Genomic DNA, 22343 nt, shown 5'->3' on the forward strand with positions numbered 1-22343 from the left:
TGCGGATATGAGCAAGGAATGCCATGGAATTGCTGCTTTTACAGATCTTCCCACAGAACTTGCAGACATTTCCCTGATTTTCCTCTCTCTCACGGTTTATTTGCTCTGTGTCCTCCTCAATATATTTGTTTACTTCTCTAAGAAGTTCTTCATGCTGTTCCTTAATGTGAATAAATAAGCTTTGTTCAGAATCAAAAGGCTCTGTGCATTTCACACATTTAAATGTTCCACCTCCTTCAGGTAGTTCATCAAAGCTGGCCAGTTCGGTCTTTTTGTGGCCAATGCTAGCCAAGTGCTGGTGGAGATTACTTTCAGTAAAAAAGGATTTACCACAGAGTAAGCAATGAAAGTGTTTTTCTTTCACTGGATGCTTCATGGAAACGTGAACATTCAATCCACTGAGTCCATCTGCCAGAAAACCACAGTCATCGCAACGTATTCGGTTTGCATTGCCTTTAGTGCCATTGGTTTTCTTCTTCTTTATAACCTGTGGCTGAAGTATTTTAGGTTCAAGGTCAACAATCTTACTTGTTCTGGTTGTATGTTTGTCTGAGAGTTCGTCGCACACAATTTTGAGTTTAACAATTGAAGAGTCAAAGAAATGTTCATTGGTTATACAACTGCTTGTGTTAACTGTGCTACAGGATTCTAACAAATCACCAGCTCCTTCTTCATTCACCAACACTTGAGCTCCACCTGCTTCATCATTTCCCTCAAACTTATCTTTATCTTCAGTCTCTGCACTTCCTAGACATACTTTAACAGTACATGCTTGTGCAGGAAAGTCCACTGAAATATTATCATCCCTTCCCTCTTTCACCAGTAAAGCAGGGTTTCCTTCATAGGTTTGCTTTAGAACTTCGCTACTTTCCATGAGTTCAGATGCAACTGCCATTTTAGAAGCCTCCAAGGGTGTATTGCTATTTTCCTGAAAAGAGGGGCAATTGCTTATATTTGATTGAGGGATCTGATCACATTCTACTAACCCTTCCCTTTGTTTTTCATGAACGGATTCTTTAGGAACACTGTCTGGCAAATTCGGTAAATTACAAGCCAGTGTGTCCACAAGCAAAGTGCTGGACTGAGGAGACTCATGGTTGACCTTATGCTTCTCACTAGATGCATGTGTGATCATCTCCTTGTGAGTTAGAGCATAGTAATCACATGCCTTACAGTAGTATTCAAATTCCTTTCCATGTGTATTTCTCACATGCATTGCTAGAGATGCAGAATCCCCAACAAAATCACAATTAGCACATTTGTTATTACGGACATTAACATATCCCGTCTGGCCAACATTCTCTCCTACAACTTTGTCGAGAGACTCACATAAAGAGGTTTCCATCTGTGGAGTAACTGAATGATCAGTATTTACAGCTTGTTCCTTCTGAGAATAGGGGGCAAGGTGTGATGATGCACCAACATAAACATGCTCATTAGTAACAGCAGCTAGGTTTCCTTTTTTCTTGATAGCAGCTTCAAACTTTGTACCATCTGTGGTAACCACAATGTCTGTTTTCTGTTGGCTAATCTTGTGCTCTGCTACACGGTTTTTATGCTTCTTGGTTATACAATGGCGTTCCATATCACCTTTAGTTACAGTGTCATAATTACACACCTTGCATTTATAGTTGTATTGATGTGTATGCTTCCTCCTTATATGTACTTTAAGGTTTGTAACACTAGATGCCATAAGTCCACAGTGAGTGCATGAGATAGAGAGATTACCCTTTGGTCGCCCCCTTTTGGGTGTATTTGCAAGAATGGGGCTGGGTTGACTTGGGGAGTGCTTAGAACATAATGATTCTCCAGTGGAAGATGCAGTGCTCTCAGAGCTTGTATGAGCGGCCTGGAAGTCCTCACATTGGGGATTACCTTTCTGTAACATGGCAGGCTCTATAACTCCATCAAATGAAACCTTTTCTATACATTCCTCAAAAAGTAATCCAATGTTGTTTTTCTTAGCATTTTCAATATGCTTGCTTCTTTTAATGTGTCTTTCCATGCCTTCCTTATACATTGTGTAAATGTTGCACGCCTTGCATAAAAAGTGATAATCATGTGCATGGTAGAGCTTGACGTGTCTTGTCAAGACTGTTGATGATCTTGTCTTATAGAAACACTTTTTGCATTGAAACTGAGGCTTTCTAGCCTGATTCGCTACATCACCACCCATGGTTAATTCAATGGTACTACCAGCAGCACTACGTCTATTTTCTGGGGGACAAATATCAGGGAGATTGATCTTTAATTCCAATTTGCCTTCATCAGTACTAACTGGGCTTTGTCTATGTTCCCAGATGTGCTCCACTGCTGTTTCATGGTGCAGGCGGTCATCATTCGATTTGAAGTAAACCTTACAAACACTACAATAGAAGTACATCTTGTGTTCAGCACCCATGTGAGTTTTGAAGGTTGACTCATGTGAAGCATCTAACCCACATAGGTAACATTTTAACAACACACTTCCTTTCTTATGTTTGTCATTTTGGCAGTGCTTTTCAAAGTCCCCTCGTGTCACACATGAATAGCCACACACTTGACAGTAACACTGCATTAGCTCCGCATGTTTCCTCCAAAAATGAATAAACATGTTCTCTTTGGTGTTAACATAACTTTTACAGTAATCACAACCATACAGCTCCCCAGGTTGTGTAGAATGTATTATTCTAAACGCAGAAGAAGGTAATGTAAAAGTACTTTGTACTATGTCTTTCATCACATTCTGATGAGTGGTATTTGAAGTTTGCAATGATTCTGCTGCTGCTGAATATATATGTAATGTTTCTATATATGGTTTTAAATTACCTTTTAAGTACACAATCCGATCTTTAAGTCTGCCTTTTTTAGTACTACTCATCAACTGCAAGTGCTTTTTAAAATGCTTAAAACCATATTTTTTTCTAAACAAACATCTTCCAGTTCCTTGGTGTTCCCTCCTGTCATGCTTTCTTTTGGCTATTATTCTGCTAATAGTTTCTAACATTTTTACATCTTTTTCTATTTCAGACTTATTCCTGACAGATTTTAAGGTTTTGGTGTTTTTCAACTTGTTCCTCAGCTTTTTCTCAGAATTACCCAATGTGGAACCACAGGTCAACATTTTGTCTTCACCTTTGCATGGTGATGTCATTGGTGCTGGGAAGTGCCTCACATTATCCTTGCTTGATAACAATTTAGAGTACACAGTGTTACAGTCTATTACCTTAGCAGGGGAAGGATTAGACTGCTTTATTACACCTTTACTGGTGTTCAGTTTTGTTTTTTTGTTACTACTCTTCTTTCCTGTTTCTTTTTCTTTCATAGAACTTTTTCTTTTAGGATGAGCTGAATCGTTAACATGAGCAAGCAGAAGGTTTTTATCCAAACATTGGAAATCACATTTTTTGCAGTAGAAGACTCTGCCTTGTGTTTTGATCTCAGCTTCAGGGCCCGTCAAAGTGTTCACTGAAGTAATGCCACGTTCCTGGTCATCAACATTCTTACTTAAATCACTACTGGAGGAAACGATATCTTCTACTTTTTTAATATTCTTGTCAACAATATTCTCAACAGTGCTATCGGTAAGTTTTTGAGATGGGTGTATCAGTCTGTGATCGCTGTGTTCTTCTTGAGTAAATGCAGATTGTTCTTCTGAACAAGGTGGTGACTGTACTTTATTGGGGATCAAATCACTTTCATTTGTCTCAGTTTGATTTGTATGGGAACAAGGCTGGTTTTCATTACATTTACTAACAATAGACACCTCTGTCTCACGCTTTATCCGTTTTGCTGACGAGGGGTTTTCAAACTCCTCCCCGGCCATTTCACTGGAATTAGAGGATTGTGAAAGTGGCCTTTTAGTACTTGCATAGTCTGACTCTCCGACACTTTGAGTCAAGTGGTACTCTTTATTGATGTTGCCTTTGCTATCCATCTCTTCCACAACAACTGCTTCCTCTGCTAAAGACTGGCCTTCTGGACTCTTTTCCTGCTCCATATTGAATTATAAAATGTCCATTGATGTGAAAAATACCTGGCAAAGAAAAAATTAATATAAAGATTAATATAAAAGTACAGTGGCAAATAACAATGCAAAAGAAAACCATGTTTCAAAAACAATCTCAAAGAATTATTAACCTTACATATGTGCATTATATTGAAGACCTACAAGAAACATTCACAAACATACATGTAAAATATTTTAAATTTTAAGGGCTCTTCAAAATTGCAGACATTTAAGGTTGACATTAATTATTTTGCAAATTTTGACCAATATCCAAAAGTCTGTTCAAGAACAAAATGTAATTTTGAGTACTCTTCAGTCCATTTTTTGGGTGGCTACGATTTCAAAGTAATACATAAACAAATGCTACAAAAATATGTGCGTTACAGCAAAAAGTGCTCAAGGGAAATAACCTTTTTATAAAAAACTAAACACAAAAGTATCACAAATCGCTAATATCTTTTAAAAAATTAATGTACTACTATGCATACACAGCAAGATCTGCAAATGAATCCATCTTTTAACATATGAATTAGTAGGCTGCTCCATTGTGACATACCCTTATCTTTGTAGAATAGCATGGAAATAGTTTATTTCATTTAACATTATTAGCATCAAAAGTGGTATTTTAGGTTTTATCCTCTCAAGTGGAATACTAATTGAAGTAAATATATACTTCATTTTGAAATAATACAAAAATGCATTTAATATAGCAGTTATAAAAAAATAGAAAAGACAATTTGAATCTAGGATGTGCTATGAATGAGATCTTCAGTTTTCTAGTTTTAGAAAGATACATAAGTGTTGGGAGGACATCTGGTGGCCAAATTGGAAAACTAAAGAACCATTTCAACAATTAAAAATAAAACAAAAAAAACAAAACCATTATTATTATTATTATTATTACTACCAGTTATTTATATAGCGCACACATATTCCGCAGCGCTTTACAGAGACTATTTGCCCATTCACATCAGTCCCTGCCCCAGTGGAGCTTACAATCTATATTCCCTATCACATGTACACGAGCACATGTTCATACTAGGGTTAATTTGTGTTGGGATCCAATTAACCTACCAATATATTTTTGGATTGTGGGAGGAAACCGGAGTACCCGAAGGAAACCCACGCAAGTACGGGGAGAATATACAAACTCCGCACAGGTAGAGCCATGGTGGGAATCGAACCCATGACCTCAGTGCTGTGAGGCAGTAATGCTAACCATTACACCATCCGTACTGCCCCATGAAACCAAACTCAACTTAGATGGTCTGGGTGGTGTAACAGAGATACAAATAATAACAACAACAACAACAACAACAACAACAACAGTAGCAGCAGCAGCAGCAGCTGGGTTAGACAACATAATGTAGCAGTCAAGAACCTGTTAATCCCATTTAGGAGCCAGCAAGATCTTTAAATGAGAAACTGAATTTAGGAATGTAATATCATTAATAAAAATAAGTAATCTGATTAGTCACATTGAGTAGCTGACTCCTTTAACGGTCATTAAAAACAAACAATAAAAGATTGTTTTTATGGGTGTGTCTGAAGTTTATACAAGTAGACCCATCACAGTAATACCCCTTTCAGACCATCAGCATCCTGGGCTATTACATGTGAACGTGCAGCAACCCGGGTTGTGCTGCAGTATGAAAGGGTCCAGTTGAAATAAACTGGGTTGAGTAACCCGGTAAGACTCTGGGGTAAAGAGGCAGGACTGAATATTTTAGGGAGAGGCAGATTAGATAACAAGGCTGGAATCAGTAATGTTGAAGCCTAGACTGGAACAGGTGATGACGGAGACCGGGCCAGCCCAGTGTCAGTGTGAAGCATTACTCACAAAATTCTTAATGGCATCTTGCTGGGGTGCAATATATCTCAGGCATCCCTGGGTATTCTCCATAGTCAGCCATCGTCTATCCATATATATTAGAGAGAGCACTCACCAGTCTTTTTAGATATCTCACAGATAAGTTTTAATTCACATACATTACGTCACAAAGGTACGTGTCATGTCGACGTATCAAGCCCAGCATGGATATTTATCAAGACCCAGTTACCAGAGTGAAGAAGCCTAACTCACCACAGGCCCAATCTGGCCTATACTGTATATGCCCAGAGGCCCTCACCGGGTACCGCCCCCAATCACATGTATGCAGGAAGTAGGCCATAATCTAAATAAACATGTTTAAGTAACAGGTATCGCTGGACTGCACTGCTGCACTCCCATCATCAGCATTACAGAAACTGGTGCCCAAGATAGTAAACTTATTCACTTACTGTAAGAACTTAATTCATGTAAAACCGCTCTGCAAGCTATCAATACCATCTCAAACGCTAAACAGGAAGTGCTGGGTGCATAGGCCCGCTTCGGGACCCCTCGCACCATAAATACGCCCCCAGGGAAGCACAATCCTCCACACTAGTGCATAGTGCTAACCGTGCAGTCTACCTCCAACATAAGTAACGTCACGCGGCTGCGCATTAAACACTATAGCTAAACACTAGAGGCCAAATGTTCCTCTAGATCCGGCGGATGCGTTCCACCTGTTTACTGGTGGAACGCACAGCGCAATTAAGCATAGCAATATCTTATAAACGGAAACCCAATGACAGGCTCCGGGTATATAAAGACACATAGTGCCTAACACCACATTTACAAACACAACACACATATACATAATATACAATAACACAATATAAAATACAATTTAAAAAATACGTAGAACCATGGGTAGAACACCTAAACACCATATACTGTATGATTACATAAGCCGCTGTATATTAATGTAATCATAGAGACCTTAAAGGGGATGCTGATCCTCATAGAAAAAAAGTTTTCCATTATTTATACAGAATATATATAGTCATTATATATATTCATAGAAAAATATTCAGAGGGTACATTTCATTTAACCCCTTAGGGGCAACCGTATCCAGTTCATGTATCCATCTTGCTTCTTTTTTAAAAGTCAAAGACACCTATCCCCGCCTCTAGTGAGCAGTGGAACAGAGTCTATAATCATGTAATGCAATGTAGCCAACTGGTGATGTTCTTTCAAAAAATGTATCGCTACAGGTTTGCCTGATGTTCCCGTCTCGTGTGCCAAGCGAATCGTGTAACGATGTTGGGACATTCGTTCTATAAAAGGTACTTACAGTCTTCCCCACGTACATCAACCCGCATGGGCACATGAGGAAATAGATGACATGATCAAGCTGACACGTAAATCTTTGTTTGAGATATATCTTCTGTCCACTATGTGGATGACAGAAAATTTTTCCAGTGATCATCTCTCTACAAATTGTGCATCCAAGGCACTTGTAGCATCCTCTGGAGAGCGCCAACCAATTCTTATTCCCCGGTGTCCCTGTTTCGGCACGCATTTCAGGTCTTAATAAAAAGTCTTTCTTTTTTTCACAAACCATTTTATTGAAGGAAAATTTTAAGACACAATATAAGGGAAGCGACATACGATAAGTAGTATGTAAGACAATAATAAATGCATCTAGAAAATAGTGGAAGAAATGCAGACACCAAATATATCCATATTGTAAAGCAGTGATTTTCAACCTTTTTTTTTACTTGCGGCACACCGAACAATATTTTAAAAATTACCAAGGCACACCATCAGTTCCCCAAAGAAAAAAACTAAACACACACATTGGCCCTCACAATTAAAAAAAAAAAAAATCCACACATACATTGGCCTACACAGAAAAAACAATCACATTGCTCCGCACATAAATCATGTTGCCCTACATAAATCCTATTGCTCCCCACAAAAATCAATCACATTTCTCCCTACATAAATCCTATTGCTCCCCACATGAATTATTCACATTGTTCCCCCCCATAAATCCTTATTTTTCCCACATAAATTCTATTGAAATCCTACTGTTCCCCACAGGAGAAATAAAATAACAAATATTATCAGATGTCCTCCTCTCTGTCTCTCAGTGGCGGGGGTTGTTCATAGTGGAGTTCTGCGAATACTGAGCAGCAGGCGATCGGGCAGGTGTGGATGTGGGTGGGCAAGGAAAGCTGTGTATGCAGGCGGGAACTGGAAGATGTGTATGCAGGCGGGTGGGTTGGCTGGGTGGTGAGAAGTGGCGGCCGTGACCTATGATAGCTGTGGAAACCAGGTCCGCGAGGCCCGCGCCAAAAAAACCCTCACCCTTGTAAGGTAAAGTTTCCATATGTCTATTTGAATCGGCATCACCCGTCCATTGGCGGGTCCACAGGGACCGCCTAGCAGAAATTGCCATGGCATTAGCTCTTGAACCCAACAGCCCAATGTCTCTAGCAGCCTCTCTTATATATAACGCTGCGTCTTTAATGTGACCTAAGGTCAATAAAATGCTATCCTTATCTAAGGTGTCAATGTCAGATGACAAGTTATCTGCCCATGCTGCAATTGGGCTACCCACCCATGCCGACGCTACTGCCGGTCTGAGCAAGGCACCCGTATGTGTATAAACTGATTTCAAGGTAGTTTCCTGTCTGCGATCAGCAGGATTCTTGAGGGCTGCAGTGTCTGGAGACAGTAGCGCCACCTTTTTGGACAAGCGCGTCAAAGCCTTGTCCACCGTGGGCTAAGATTCCCACCGTAACCTGTCCTGTGAGGGGAAAAGATACGCCATAATAATTCTCTTGGGAATCTGCAGTTTCTTGTCTGGAGTTTCCCAAGCTTTTTCAAATAAGGCGTTTAGCTCATGAGATGGGGGAAACGTTACCTCAGGTTTCTTTTCCTTAAACATGCATACCCTCGTGTCAGGCACAGAGGGGTCCTCTGTGATATGCAAAACATCTTTTATAGCCATAATCAAATAATGAATACTCTTGGCCACCCGTGGGTGTAACCGTGCATCATCATAGTCGACACTGGAGTCAGAATCCGTGTCGGTATCAGTGTCTGCTACCTGGGAAAGGGGACGTTTTTGAGACCCTGAAGGGCCTTGTGACACAGTCAAAGCCATGGATTGACTCCCTGCTTTTTCCCTGGACTCTGCTTTGTCCATTCCTTTATGTAATAACATCACATTTGCATTTAAAACATTCCACATATCCAACCAATCAGGTGTTGGCGGCGCCGACGGAGACACCACAATCATCTGCTCCACCTCCTCCCTAGACGAGCCTTCCGCTTCAGACATGCCGACACACACGTACAGACACCCCACACACACTGGGATAAATAAATATGGGGACAGTCCCCCAATAAGGCCCCTTGGAGAGACAGAGAGAGAGTATGCCAGCACGCACCCAGCGCCACTGGTCACTGGGACAAAATCCCAGTCTGTACAGTGCTTTTATAGATCAATAATACACTCACTGCGCCAATTAAATGTGCCCCCCCCCCCGTTTTTGCCCTCTGTACTTGCTCAGCAGGGAAGAGTCCGGGGAGCAGCTTCTCTGCAGCGTGCTGTGGAGAAAATGGCGCTGGTTAGTGCTCGAGGATCAAGCAACGCCCCCTCAACGGCGGGCTTCGGTCCAGCTCCAATTCTTTATACTGGCAGGGTTTTTTTTAATATACAGCCTCCGCAGTATATAATATGTTAGCCAGTGTCCCTTGAGGTAATTCTTGCTGCCCAGGGCGCCCCCTCTGCGCCCTGCACCCTTACAGTGCCGTCAGTGTGTGTGAATGTGGGAGCAATGGCGCGCAGCGTTACCGCTGCGCGGTACCTCAGTGAAGATCTGAAGTCTTCTGCCGCCTGTGAAGTCTTCTTTCTTCTTATACTCACCTGGCTTCTATCTTCCGGCTCTGTGAGGAGGACGGCGACGCGGCTCCGGGACGAACAACGAGGATGAGACCTGTGTTCCGACCCTCTGGAGCTAATGGTGTCCAGTAGCCTAAGAAGCAGAGCCTATCAGTTAAGTAGGTCTGCTTCTCTCCCCTCAGTCCCACGATGCAGGGAGCCTGTTGCCAGCAGTGCTCCCTGAAAATAAAAAACCTAACTAAAGTCTTTTCAGAGAAACTCAGTAGAGCTCCCCTGCAGTGCATCCAGTCTCCTCTGGGCACAGGATCTAACTGAGGTCTGGAGGAGGGGCATAGAGGGAGGAGCCAGTGCACCCCCTTCTAAAGTCTTTAGAGTGCCCATGTCTGATCAAAAAGTATTTTTTGTTCATTATATGTGGTCTTTGTCTCCAAAGTAGGGTGTCGTTTAAAGGCTTAGTATGCCTCCGTCAGCCTGGATTGTGCATCTAAATACAAAGCTTGGGTGTCTTTACGGTGTTTGGAGGTATAAGAAATAATGAAGCCCCTCAACACAGGTTTAGAGGCTTGCCAATACAGCAGTGGGGACTCCTCGGCAGTAGTTAAATTGTTATGTTTATAGTCCATCCAGGAGGACTCAGGCATATTTCTAAATTTGATAGAATTGGACAGTTGTGATGGAAATCGCCACTGCTGATTGGGGCCTTTATCAGTAAAAGTGGCAAGAGTGGACCAGTAAACCGCATGATCAGATAGAGATATGGGTTCGATGCCGAAGGCGTGGACCTAACCAAACAGCAAGGCAGATATCAGGATGTAATCAATCCATGACAAAGTGCCATGGGCTGCAGACAGACAGGAATATTCACGTTCGATCAAGTGACATGTCCTCCAGCCATCAACCAAATGTAGAAGATTCAACAAATAGAGAATGCCATATTTTAGGGTGGTACGTCTCGAGGAGAGGAGTATTCCTATCTAAAACTTGGGAAGCTGTGGAGTTAAAGTCACCTGCTAGAATAATATTTTCATGGAAATGTGGGTGCAATTTGGTTGCTAAATCTAGAAAAAAGGGCTGTGGGTTTGTATTTGGGGCGTAAATGTTACAAAGAATGAAATGTGCTCTGAATCGTGGAGTCAAGAATTAAAAATCTACCCTCAGGGTCTATTTGTGAAGAGTGAACCTCAGCAGCGATCTGCTTTCTAATCAGAATAAGTACCCCTCCGTGCTTTACTATTATACGGGGCTGCAGCCAGTACAGCCCATCCCAATGTATTAAGTTTAAATACTTCGGAGAGAATAAGATGCGACTCCTGTAGGAACGCAAGGTCAATGTCCAGCCGTCACAGGTAAATCAGGATTTTCCTGCGTTTCGCAGGTGTATGTAAGTGCCAATCTTTAGTCTAGACATAGTAAATGAACAGGATGAGTATACTCACGAGTGTGGAATGCTATCCAGGATAAAATAGGGTACCAGCCGTTTGGAAAAATACTATAGTCTGTGCATAGAAAGGAAAAAACATAAAGAAGACAAAATAACATCAACAGAAGACAAGACACAGCAGGAAAAACATTGGGAAAAGAAGGGGGTGGGGGGGACACATGCAGGGCGCTCTACAAGAGAACATAATCTGCACATTACTACAACTAAACGTAACTTCCAGTATAAAATAAGTGTATATAATGAAATTCTCCTAAAATGAAGAAAATTGTGAGAGTTCCGGCTTGCCCCAGCCTTAGGTACAGACATTGATACATACCACGAAAAATATCTATATAAAAATAACCTTTCCTGCATTTAAATGTGGCCGCAGCGACTATGAAGTATGTAAAGACATACTGTAGGGAGTCCCAAAAAGAGGGCAGTCCCTAATATAAGTGGAGTACAGAGTTAACTGAAAAACTTGATACCAGTTAGATCAATAATATTTGGAATAGTGTTAGGTACAAAACATAGCAGCATCATATAATATAAGGACCATGAAGTAACGATCAAAGATATTAAGAGACAGTGGGTAAACATCAGTTTAGAGGATTGTTCCTCTCCCTTCTCAATCAAATAAGAGTCACCAATCAAAGGGGTTAGAAAAGTCTTTGAAAGAAGATCCAGAAAACACACGTAGGCGAGCGGGCTACATAAGGGCGAATTTTTGTCCAGACTTCACAAGGCGGGAACATATAGGGGTGAATTCCTTCCGTGCCCTCACCACCTTGGCCGAGTAATCTTGGAATATGTAAAGCTTAATGCCATTCCAGTGTAAGTCTCGTTTGCATCGGGACGCTGACCATATGGCGTCTTTATGAATACAATTAAGTGCACGAAAAATGACAGCGCGAGGCCTGCCGGTAGAGGTATCATGCAAGGGGCCAATCCTATGTGCTCTCTCTACCACCATCCCCTCACATTGGTCTTGAAGGTCGAGTAAGTCAGGCAGGGTAGACTGTATAAAGGTAAAAAGAGCAGGGCCCTTTAAAGATTCTGCCTCAAGCAATTTTCGAAGTCGTCGAGTTTGTTTAAAACATAATGTGCTTTTTGTAATGTGGCAGTCTGTCTTTAAGTCACTGACATCTTAGAACACTTCCCCAAGACGTTGTTCGTTTGTTAGGACCCTCTTACATAGTTGCTTGATTTGGGATTTTATATCCTCAACAGCCTGCGTGACCTTGGAAGCATGGGATTCCATAATAGGGCTAATTGTGTCCTGTATTGCCTGCACCATGGTGGAATATGTTATAGGGCTTTCAGCTGCTTGTGGCAATGTATGGGGAGGCAGAGTTAAAGAGGCAGCAGGCACTGCAGTAGTAATTTCTGTCTCCTCTGTATTAGGGAGGGCTGAGCCTCCCTCAGTACTCACAAGCTGCGCCAGCTGGCGTGTCTGTACTGCAGGCTGCATGGCGGCGGCCATCTTGGAATCCTCCCGCGATTTCAGCGAGCGCTGCCGTGGCTGTTTAGCAGGGTCAGTGGCTGCCAAAAAGTGGTCCATCTGGAGGCTAAACGCTTCCCACAAGATCCAGAGCAGGTAAGCGGGGTATACGGTGTCAAAATTGAAAATATTATCACGTGCAAACACCACACAGAGTGGCCTCCGTGCGTGTGCTTGTTCTGCCGTGCGTGCGTATATTGTCTCACGAAGTCTTGCGTATTAGCGCGTGGTATGAGTAAAAACGGTAGCATACGCATTTGCATGGTAAAGCCACAAAGACATATCCGATATTTAATCAACATAGTGCATAATTTACACATAGTCTACACGCACCACACCAGCAAGTTACATTTACTTTGGAAGTATAGCAACTGAGGGATTTGACTTTACAGGATATGAGGGGACAGAATTAGGTTAGGAGGTGGTGTTTGGTATCCAGATGTACAGTATTTCAAGGGCAATATTCCGATGGCAGTTTGCAGAATGTAGCACGCTCCTGCGCATAGATATGCGCAGGAATACAATATTAATATCACACTGTATTTACTGTACTCTTGATATTCGGCGGGAACCCAGTGGAGGACATCTGCAAGTGCACCTAGGCCAGGCATCGCCCACCTATTCAAACCGACCTATGACCCCTCATGTACTATAAATGTCCAGCTTTGACCTATGAAAGAAGAGATTACAGTTTCCTTTGTACTATGCTTTGGACTACTGTCTAAAAGCCAAGCCTCCTGGCCGGTCCCAGTCTCATTTTCTGAAGGTCATCTTGTTAGACTGACTGAGGACCGGAACCGGGTGGCGCAGGCGAACAAACGTATGTATCATTGGCTGTGGCTTTTCTCCGGTGTTACTGTATTTCTGTTGTATGATATTAAATATTTGTTGCTGCGTTGGACCACAACATAACATATACAATTGGTGTTGCATTCCTTTCCTGATGGGGGTTTTAAAGTTTATTCCACCGCACGTGTAGCTACTTTGTGCTTACAGCGTGACGGCGTGCTTACGCAACGTGTACGCATTTCATAGGGGTTTATCACACACATGCTTAGCGGTCGCAGCGGCCTGAACATTTGCGTATTTAGGTAGTGCTTTTTCTTCCTGTAAGTTAAACAAACTTAACAATGGGTGCTGGCGGCGGCGGGTAAGCTGGCGGGGGCTGGGGCTGCCACGGAGCTCACTGGTCTGCTGCTAACCGCATCAGCACCGGAACCGGAAGTCAATAAAAAGTCTTTCAAGTTACGGCCCCTGGTCACACTCAGCATAGGGAGATTATGATTTAATTTTTTTTAAACTGGGTCAGTAGTGATAAGTGGCCAATGATGTTTAATGGCATTTTTAGTGGAGTTCAACACTGTATCACAGCGGAGATTCAAGATAACCTGATTACTCGGAGCTTGCTCAGTGCTCCTCTTTGATCCATCCACTATATTCCTAGCTCTGGTGAGGCATCTCTCTCTCTCAGTTTATATCCCCTTTCGGCGAATCTCTCCTTACATTCTGTCAGTTGGGCCTAGGCCCGTACAGGATCAGAGTTATTTCTTAGAACATGGACAAATTGCGATACGGGTAAGTTTGCCTTCAAGGAGTCTGGGTGGTGGCTAGTTGCCCACAGTAATGTGTTCCTGTCTGTTTCTTCCCTATACAAGATATAGTCCAGACAAGGGGGGTCATTCCGACCTGATCGCACGCTGCCGTTTTTTCGCAGCGATCAGGTCACTACTGCGCATGCGTACGCACTGCAATGCGCAGACGCGTCGTACGGGTAGAAAGCGTATCGTTGCTGAGCGATGGATTTAACAAAGAATCCATTGGCACAGCCGATCGCAAGAAGATTGACAGGAAGAAGGCATTTATGGGTGTCAACTGACAGTTTTCTGGGAGTGTTTGGAAAAACGCAGGCATGTCCAAGCATTTGCAGGGCGTGTGTCTGATGTCAATTCCGGGAACAGACAGGCTGAAGTGATCGCAAGGGCTGAGTAAGTTCAGACCTACTCAAAACTGCACAAAATGTTTTTGCAGAGCTCGGCTGCACAGGCGTTCGCACACCTGCAAAGCTAAAATACACTCCCCTATAGGCGGCGACTATCAGATCGCAGCGCTGCAAAAAGTAGCTAGCGAGCGATCAACTCGGAATGACCCCCAAGGTCCATTTCTAATTATAGTAACATCTAAAAAGTTTATAGAAAAACTGTCTACTGTTGCAGTGAGACTAATCGGAGTGTCCAATTGGGTTTAAAAAAATTAACCATATCTAAAAAGGATTCAGCATTCCCTTTCCAGATGATAAAGACGTCATCTATAAAACTCCTGAAAAAAACAAGTCTATCTGAAAAATTACCAATAATATACCTCTGCTCGTATTGGTCCATGAACAGATTGGCGTATGAAGCCGCCACATTCGAGCCCATGGCCGTCCAAGCTAATTGAATATATAATTCACCCCGGCAAATGACGTGTTTTTTTTCCAATACTAGGCGTTACATAGACAGAAGAAAGTCAAAAGGGAAGCCCATAACTAGAGCTTCCCTCAGAGCCTGAATCCCTCCTTCTTGTGGGATCAGTGTAGAGGGAGCATACACCCATGGTACAGAATACACAATCTGGGAAAAGTATCCCCACTGACTTCAAATCATTCAAAAATTGGCCAGTGTCTTTAAGATAGGAACACTTAGTTTTTTTTAACAATAAGCTGTAAATAATAATCAATAATCTTTGCAAGGGACCGTAGCAGGGAACCCCTGGCTGAAATGATAGGACGCCCAGGGGGGTCAGTGAGTGATTATGCACTTTAGGTAACGTATAAATAGTTGGACAAATTGGAAAGTCCACTGTCAAAAATTAAAGAACATCCTCACTGATCCACCCCTGGGCAGAACCCATCTTCAACAGGGCATCAACATCTGACAACTGGTTTCTCACTTCCATGTCATATTTAACAAAATCCTGGAGTGCCACTGCTCCCCCCTTGTCTGCATTTCTGATGACAACTGAGGAATCTTTGCGTAAGGCCTGGAGTGATTTCCACTCAGCCTGATCTAAGTTGTCAAAAGGTCTGCTCTTACTTACTCTTTATCAATCATACAGAGAAAGGTTTTAAGGCTTGGGTTATTCGATATAGGGTCAAACTCACTCGATTCCTTGAAGATAGGGTTAATAACCTGTGGATCAATGTTCACCCTATTATCAAAGAACTCTCTCAGCCGTAGCTTTCTACCAATCTTAAAATTGGTCAACAGACCAGTTCAAGGAGTCAAAAGGGTTTGTGGGAATAAAGGTCAAACCTTTGGACAACAATAACACCTCCACATTACTAAATTCACAGGATGATAGATTAAAAATCAATTCCTTTGGCCTCTCCTGCCCCTTGGGCGGCCTCTTCCTCTTCTCTCCGTGGTTGCGGCTGTGCTGTTTTTGGCCTATCCCACTTCTTGTGGTCCTTATACCCGACTCTAAGAAAGAGGAACCTGAGGGGGGAAGGCTTTCTGAAGATTCTGTTTCAGAAGAGAGGGAATATTGATCCACCTTCTCAAATCTACCTCCCCGTCTGAACTGGGGGTTAAACCGTGGCCTTGGTCCTGTACCGTCCCCAGAGAGCCACCTATATACAGAGTGTCTCTGGTAGTCACCTTCCACAGTGTTAAGTTTTTTCCTCTTAAAAGCAATACGATCTAGCTTGTACTTCTCTAGCCAGTTATCAGTTTTATCAGCCCTCAAAGTAGATAATGATTCCTTCTCAAAGTTTTTAATCTCAGTTTTTTAAGCATTACCGGACCCAGCCCAATATCCATGTGAAACATTATCGAGTCCAGTCCGGTATCTGGTTTTAAGGTTAAGCTCCACCGGTCCAAGTCCAGTTTCCAGCGTCACCGGATCCAGTTCGGTTATCAACTATCAACTCCATAGGTCCCAGTCCGGTCTCCAGCATCATCGGTACCAGCCCAGTTTATTTTATCTCCCCCTCACTGTATGTTAGTTAGCTCTTGTACTTCAACTACAGCTGGACAGCAACATGTAGGCTGCTAGTTACAGATGACAGCTCCTCCACTTCAATATTCTCCCAGCCTGCTTAACTCTGAGTGATGTCCTTGAGAAACAGCCTGTCCCCCAAGGATGGGGTAACAAAAGAAAACATTGGTTAAACAATGTGTTTTAACATATGTTACAAAGCTATGTTTAGTCCTAAACATTGGGTCTGCGAGACAGTTGTTAACCAATGTTTCTATTTTTTTAAATAAACTGGTTACCCAAGCATATAATACATTTCTGAAATCATCCGGCTGGAATAACAATGGAGTAGGTGGAGCTACAGCTCCAGGACTTCCATTTTAACATAAGCCTACATAATTTCAGTGGTTTACGTAAGGTGATACGGGTTGCAGTCAGGAGACCGCCAGTTACAATACCTTACCCTAAATCCCGCACGCTCACTATCCCAGCAGTCGGCATGCCTACCAACAGGGACTATTCCCACTCGTGGGGGTCCACGACACCCATAGAGTGGGAACAGAACCCATCACCACTGAGCCTGCAGCTTTCCTGACAACATTCCAATGCCGGGATACCGGCGGAGGTATGCTGACCGCCAGTCTCCTGACCGCCGATCACACATACCACACCCGGTGATATGTGTATGTACATCATTCCACATTACCCAATGGCCTGGTTGCTTTGGTACTTGCCACCCAATGGACAAGTGTCACTGTATCCAGTGCTTCATCAGGGTTATGTGCTCCTTCTCCTGGCACCGGGAACACAGGCAGTGGCTCAGACATCATCTCTGTCTGGAAAGACTATCAGGGGCAGAACCTGGAGCAGTAGAGGGGCACAAAAGTACCTGTGCATGCAATGGCAAGTTATCCAAAGATAGGGGAGGGGTGTGCACAATACAAAACATAGAGGGAAGAGTATAATTAAAAATAGGGGAGGGGGGGGGAGCAGAGGACAATAAACAAGACATAAGGAGAGGACAATACAAAACTTCAGAGGGTAAAGAGTACAATATCTAAACGGTGAGTATCAGTGAGGCCTGGCAGTGCCACGTTGTCAGGGATGGTAGTGTACAGGAACTGGCAGTGCCAATGAGTCAGGGTTTGCGGAGCACACACATGACAGCACAATGCAGGATATACAGATGGGGGGGGGGGTACACACAATGCGGACATACTGATGTGGAGTGGACAGACAACACAATGCAGGACTTACTGCTGGGGAGAAGGTGGATAGCATAAAGCAGAACATGTCAATACGGGGCAGTACAATACAGTACATAGAGTTGAGTGGATAGCACAATGCAGGACATACCAGAGTGGAGGGCAGGACGCGGCAAAGTGAGGGGTGGAGACTGAAGTGACCCAGCTTATGCGGGGTCCAATAACCTAGTTTTTGTCTATACATTATACACCCTCAGCATCACTTTTCATACCCCCTGCTGCAGAACCTTACTTTCTCATCAGTCCTGGGAACGCTGCAAACCCTGGATGTGCTAGCTACCTGGAGAAGTCAGTCTGCTGTCTACCAGAGCAGTACTGGCTGTGGAGATTTCATACAGTTCATTTAACTGAAAGATAATAGCTACGCACGTGACTCTTGATGCTGACAGGAGTGAACAGTCCAGTGCATTAAAACAGATCTGGGGTGAGAACAGTGGTTATGGGAGACAGTCAAAGCTGTGAGTGGAGTATGAGACAGGACACCCCTCTATAGCTCTCACTGTGCTTATGTAAGGCTGGGTACACATTAGCTGATGGCATGACCGATATAACAATATATCGGCCATGCCGTACACACAGAACGATATACCGTGTGATATATCTTCCGCAGCCGCATTTAGAATGCATGCCTTTGTTGCCAGGACCATCCCATTTGGGTTTGCAGCACGCCTGATGGGACGACCCACCAAACGACACTAGACGATATGGCCGATATAACGTTCTCATATGCGTCGGACTGATATATTGTCTAATGTGTACCCAGTCTATTAGGGCTCATACATCTGCAAATCTTAGAAAAACAATTCACTGATTCTGCAAACATTTTGCCCGATTTAACGATTCCCCAATACACCAAAATGTACCCATACATTAGATATATTTCAATGATTTGCAGATCATTTGCAGCAAATACAGATCTGCTTATCGTGAAAAGCTCATCATTTCACTAGTAATGGTCGCCAAATCATTGTCATGTGCTAGCAATCTAGAGCCCCGATTAGTCGCTGATATCCAACATGTTGGACAACCTGATTAATTGATTCCAATCACTTTTTGGTCTGAATCAGAAATTGGTGTACCCCATAAATTGACTATTTTTCCTCAATCTTCAGCAAAACGGGGAATTTCCCCAATCCATGGCAGATGTATGGGGCCCTTAAAACAGACATTTAGCAGGATTACTAAACAGTTTTTGTCACTAGTAAATAGGTTAGATATGGTGTTAAAAGAAAGCATGAATTTAGAAAGCGAATCCTAAAACAATGTAAAAAAAATTCCGGTGTAGGGCAAATAGCATCATAATGACTCGCACAAATCGCAGTAGAAGAGGAGGTGGAGTCATGATGATGTGATTCACGGCAAATAGCATCACATACTGTTCAATACATTTCACTAGGAAGCAGGAAGGATGAGGGAGGGTGATCTCCGCGAAACTCCAAATTGTCCAGGACATTCAGTGATAGTAAGAAAGTTATTTTCTATATTTTAAATTAAAAATATATTTTGAATGATTATATCACACATAGAGTTGATGTTGATGTAATGTGAGCACTACACCAGTTAGCATGCCAATTCAGATCCAGATGCATCTCAAGGCAAAACTCTGCATAAGTGCACACTAATTCTGCCCTACAATATAAATCTGAGGCTGATGAACTTGATTTACAGAAGTGTCCTCCTACATCCTTGCTGCAGTCACGTTATTCAGCCATTCTAGTCACGCCATGATTTTACTCGGTAGTGCCGAGCGTCTTTATGTGCGACTTTTTTCAGTTTAAATGCATCTAACTCGCATTGCTATGCAAATAGGAGGCAAAAGCAGCTTATGCAGCATGCCTATATTCAGATACTGCTGCAGTCGCACACAGAATATATGCATGCCGCATATCATTTTAATGAACACAAGATGCTTGTGCGTCCTAGTCGCATAGCGATGCAAAAAATACACATTTTCGGATGAAAAATATGCCCAACATTAGCAGAGCTGCAAGGGATCTGCCGGCTGATTCACGCCAGGTATCTCCTGCTGCATGTTGTATTGAGGCAAGATGTATGAGGACACATCTGTACAGTAGTAAGCGTACTCAGAAAAAAGATCCCTTAGTTTACGATTGTTTCTTCTACACATGCAGTGGCAGAACTTATGAGTGGTAGGTCCAGATGCCAAAAATATGCTTTGGGCCTCCTCCTTTGCCCTGCAGTGTGTGGGGATCATCACGTGGAGAGAGAGGAGAGGCCGGCAGGGCTGTAGAATGTATTCCTAAGCCCGTTAATGAAAGGGGGCGTGGCCTGGTCTTTGAGGTGTGGCCACTACACCTTTAAAAAAAAAACCATAATTTGAATACCTACCGGTAAAACCTTTTCTCGTAGTCCATAAGGGCTTTTGGGGAATTTAGTACGATGGGGTATAGATGGGGTCCAAAGGAGCCAGTGCACTTTAAATTTCTTCAACTAGGTTTGTTGGCTCCTCCCCTCTATGTCCCCTCCCACAGGCAGTTATAGGTAAAAACGTGCCTGAAGGAGAAAGGACATATATGAAAGAAGGAACATGATAACAGAAAAGGTGGTGATATTTACACACCAGCACACCACTAACATACAACAACCAGCAACGGCTGGTAACAACAGCAACCGCTGAACAGGCAACTACATAACAAGAACCTGCAGAAAAGTCAAAGCACTCAGGCGGGCGCCCAATATCCCTTATGAACTACGAGAAAAGGATTTACCGGCAAGTATTAAAATATATCATAAGTGATATTAAGGAATCTAGTACGATGGGGACGTCCCAAAGCTTCCAGAATGGGCGGAAACGTGCAGAGACTGCTGCAGCACCACCTGCCCAAACTGGGTATGCTCTTTGGCCAGGGTATCAAACTTGTAGAACTTCACAAAGATGATGTTCTTCCCCAACCAGGTAGCAGCTCGGCATAGTTGCAAGGCCGAGACTCCACAGGCAGCTGTCCAGTAAGAGCCCACAGTAGAGTGGCCCTCCAGAGACTTAGGAACAGGTAAGGCTGCCGACACATAGGCCTCTTGGTTAGTAAACCTAATCCAACTAGCAATGGACTGCTTGGAAGCAGGGCAACCCTTCTTTGGCGCATCATAGAGCACGAACAAGGAATCCATCTTTCTGACCCGAGCTATGCGCTTAACGTAGATCTTCAAGGCATGCACATCATCCAATGCCTCCGGAAGAGCAGAAAGTTAGAACTGGACAGAACCACAATAGGTTAATTCAGGTGAAAAGCGGAGACAACCTTCGGCAGGAACTGCTGTCTAGTCCAGAGCTCTGCTCTGTCCTCGTAAAAGACCAAGTACGAACTTTTACACGATAAGGCCCCCAATTATGAGACATGTTGAGCAGAAGCCAGGGCCAGTAACATCACAGTCTCCCACGTGAGGTACTTGTCTTCTACCGTCATCATAGGTTCAAACCAGGAAGACTGTAGAAATACCAACAGCACATCCAAAACCCAGGGTGCCGTAGGCGGCACAAAGGGGGTTGTATGTTGAGTACCCCTTGCAAGAAAGTCTGAACTTCTGGCAACACTGCCAATTTCTTCTGGAAGAAAACGGAGAGGGCTGAAATCTGGACCTTAATGGAACCCAGACGTAAGCCTTTATCTACATCAAAGGCTTACAGGAAACGCAAGAAGCGTCCCAAGTGGAACTCTGCAGGCGGATACGTGCGTTCCTCACACCAAGAGACATATCTCATCCAGATATGATGATAGTGTTTTGACGTCACAGGTTTCCTGGCCTGAACTATGGTAGTAATAACCTTCTTGGAAAGGCCCTTGTGAGCTAGAATGTTCTGCTCAACCTCCATGTCATCAAACGAAGACGCCATAAGTCCGGGTAGACGAACGGTCCTTGTTTAAGAAGATCTCTTCTTAGTGGTAGAGGCCAATGGTCTTCGACGGACATGTCCAGAAGATCCGCGTACCACGCCCTCCGAGGCCAATCAGAATTGCCTGGACACCCTGATTCCTGGGGTATACACTATATAATGCAACAAATGTGACAGTCATTCCAATATATTGTGTTGGAGGATTGTATACAATTAATTGTTGCTCATGTGCGATTGTGCATACACACTACACGATGTGCAACACATCATACATTACATCGCCCCATCCGCCAAGGTGCAAGGTGATAACTGCACCAGTCAATCAGCTCCTGTTAATTTACATATTGGAACTGATTGGCTGGTGCGTTTTTCACCTTGTACTTATCACTGGTTTATCACTTCCTTATGCCTTTTCCAGGTTACTACATCTGCCCCAATGTGATGAACGACAAGAGAAAATGATGGATTGGATATACACAACATGACAATCATTCCAATCGGCATCGGGGCTGATGCAGATGTTTCTGTGTTAGTCAATTCATACAGAGAAGTTGTTTTCAGATGTTTCAAGCTACACTACCATCACCAATAGCCGTTAACATATGGACACAAAACACTATTTTGCAGGTTTACAGAGCTGG

The 22343-nt window shown here is 43.2% G+C and overlaps 1 protein-coding gene across 1 annotated transcript in view; it reads right to left on the reverse strand.

Moving 5' to 3' along the window:
- The window catches only part of ZNF407 (zinc finger protein 407), a 1019576-nt gene that overhangs the window by 886519 nt on the left and 110714 nt on the right, over nt 1–22343 (reverse strand). Inside the window, exon 2 of the mRNA XM_063923352.1 lies at nt 1–4015. This exon is cut by the window's left edge and continues 9 nt beyond it. Within this exon, the coding sequence (XP_063779422.1) occupies nt 1–3979 (3979 nt within the window). The 5' untranslated portion in view covers nt 3980–4015. The remainder of the gene's footprint in view (nt 4016–22343) is intronic.

The sequence above is a fragment of the Pseudophryne corroboree genome, chromosome 5 (genome assembly GCF_028390025.1).
Source record: "Pseudophryne corroboree isolate aPseCor3 chromosome 5, aPseCor3.hap2, whole genome shotgun sequence".
NCBI lineage: Eukaryota > Metazoa > Chordata > Amphibia > Anura > Myobatrachidae > Pseudophryne > Pseudophryne corroboree.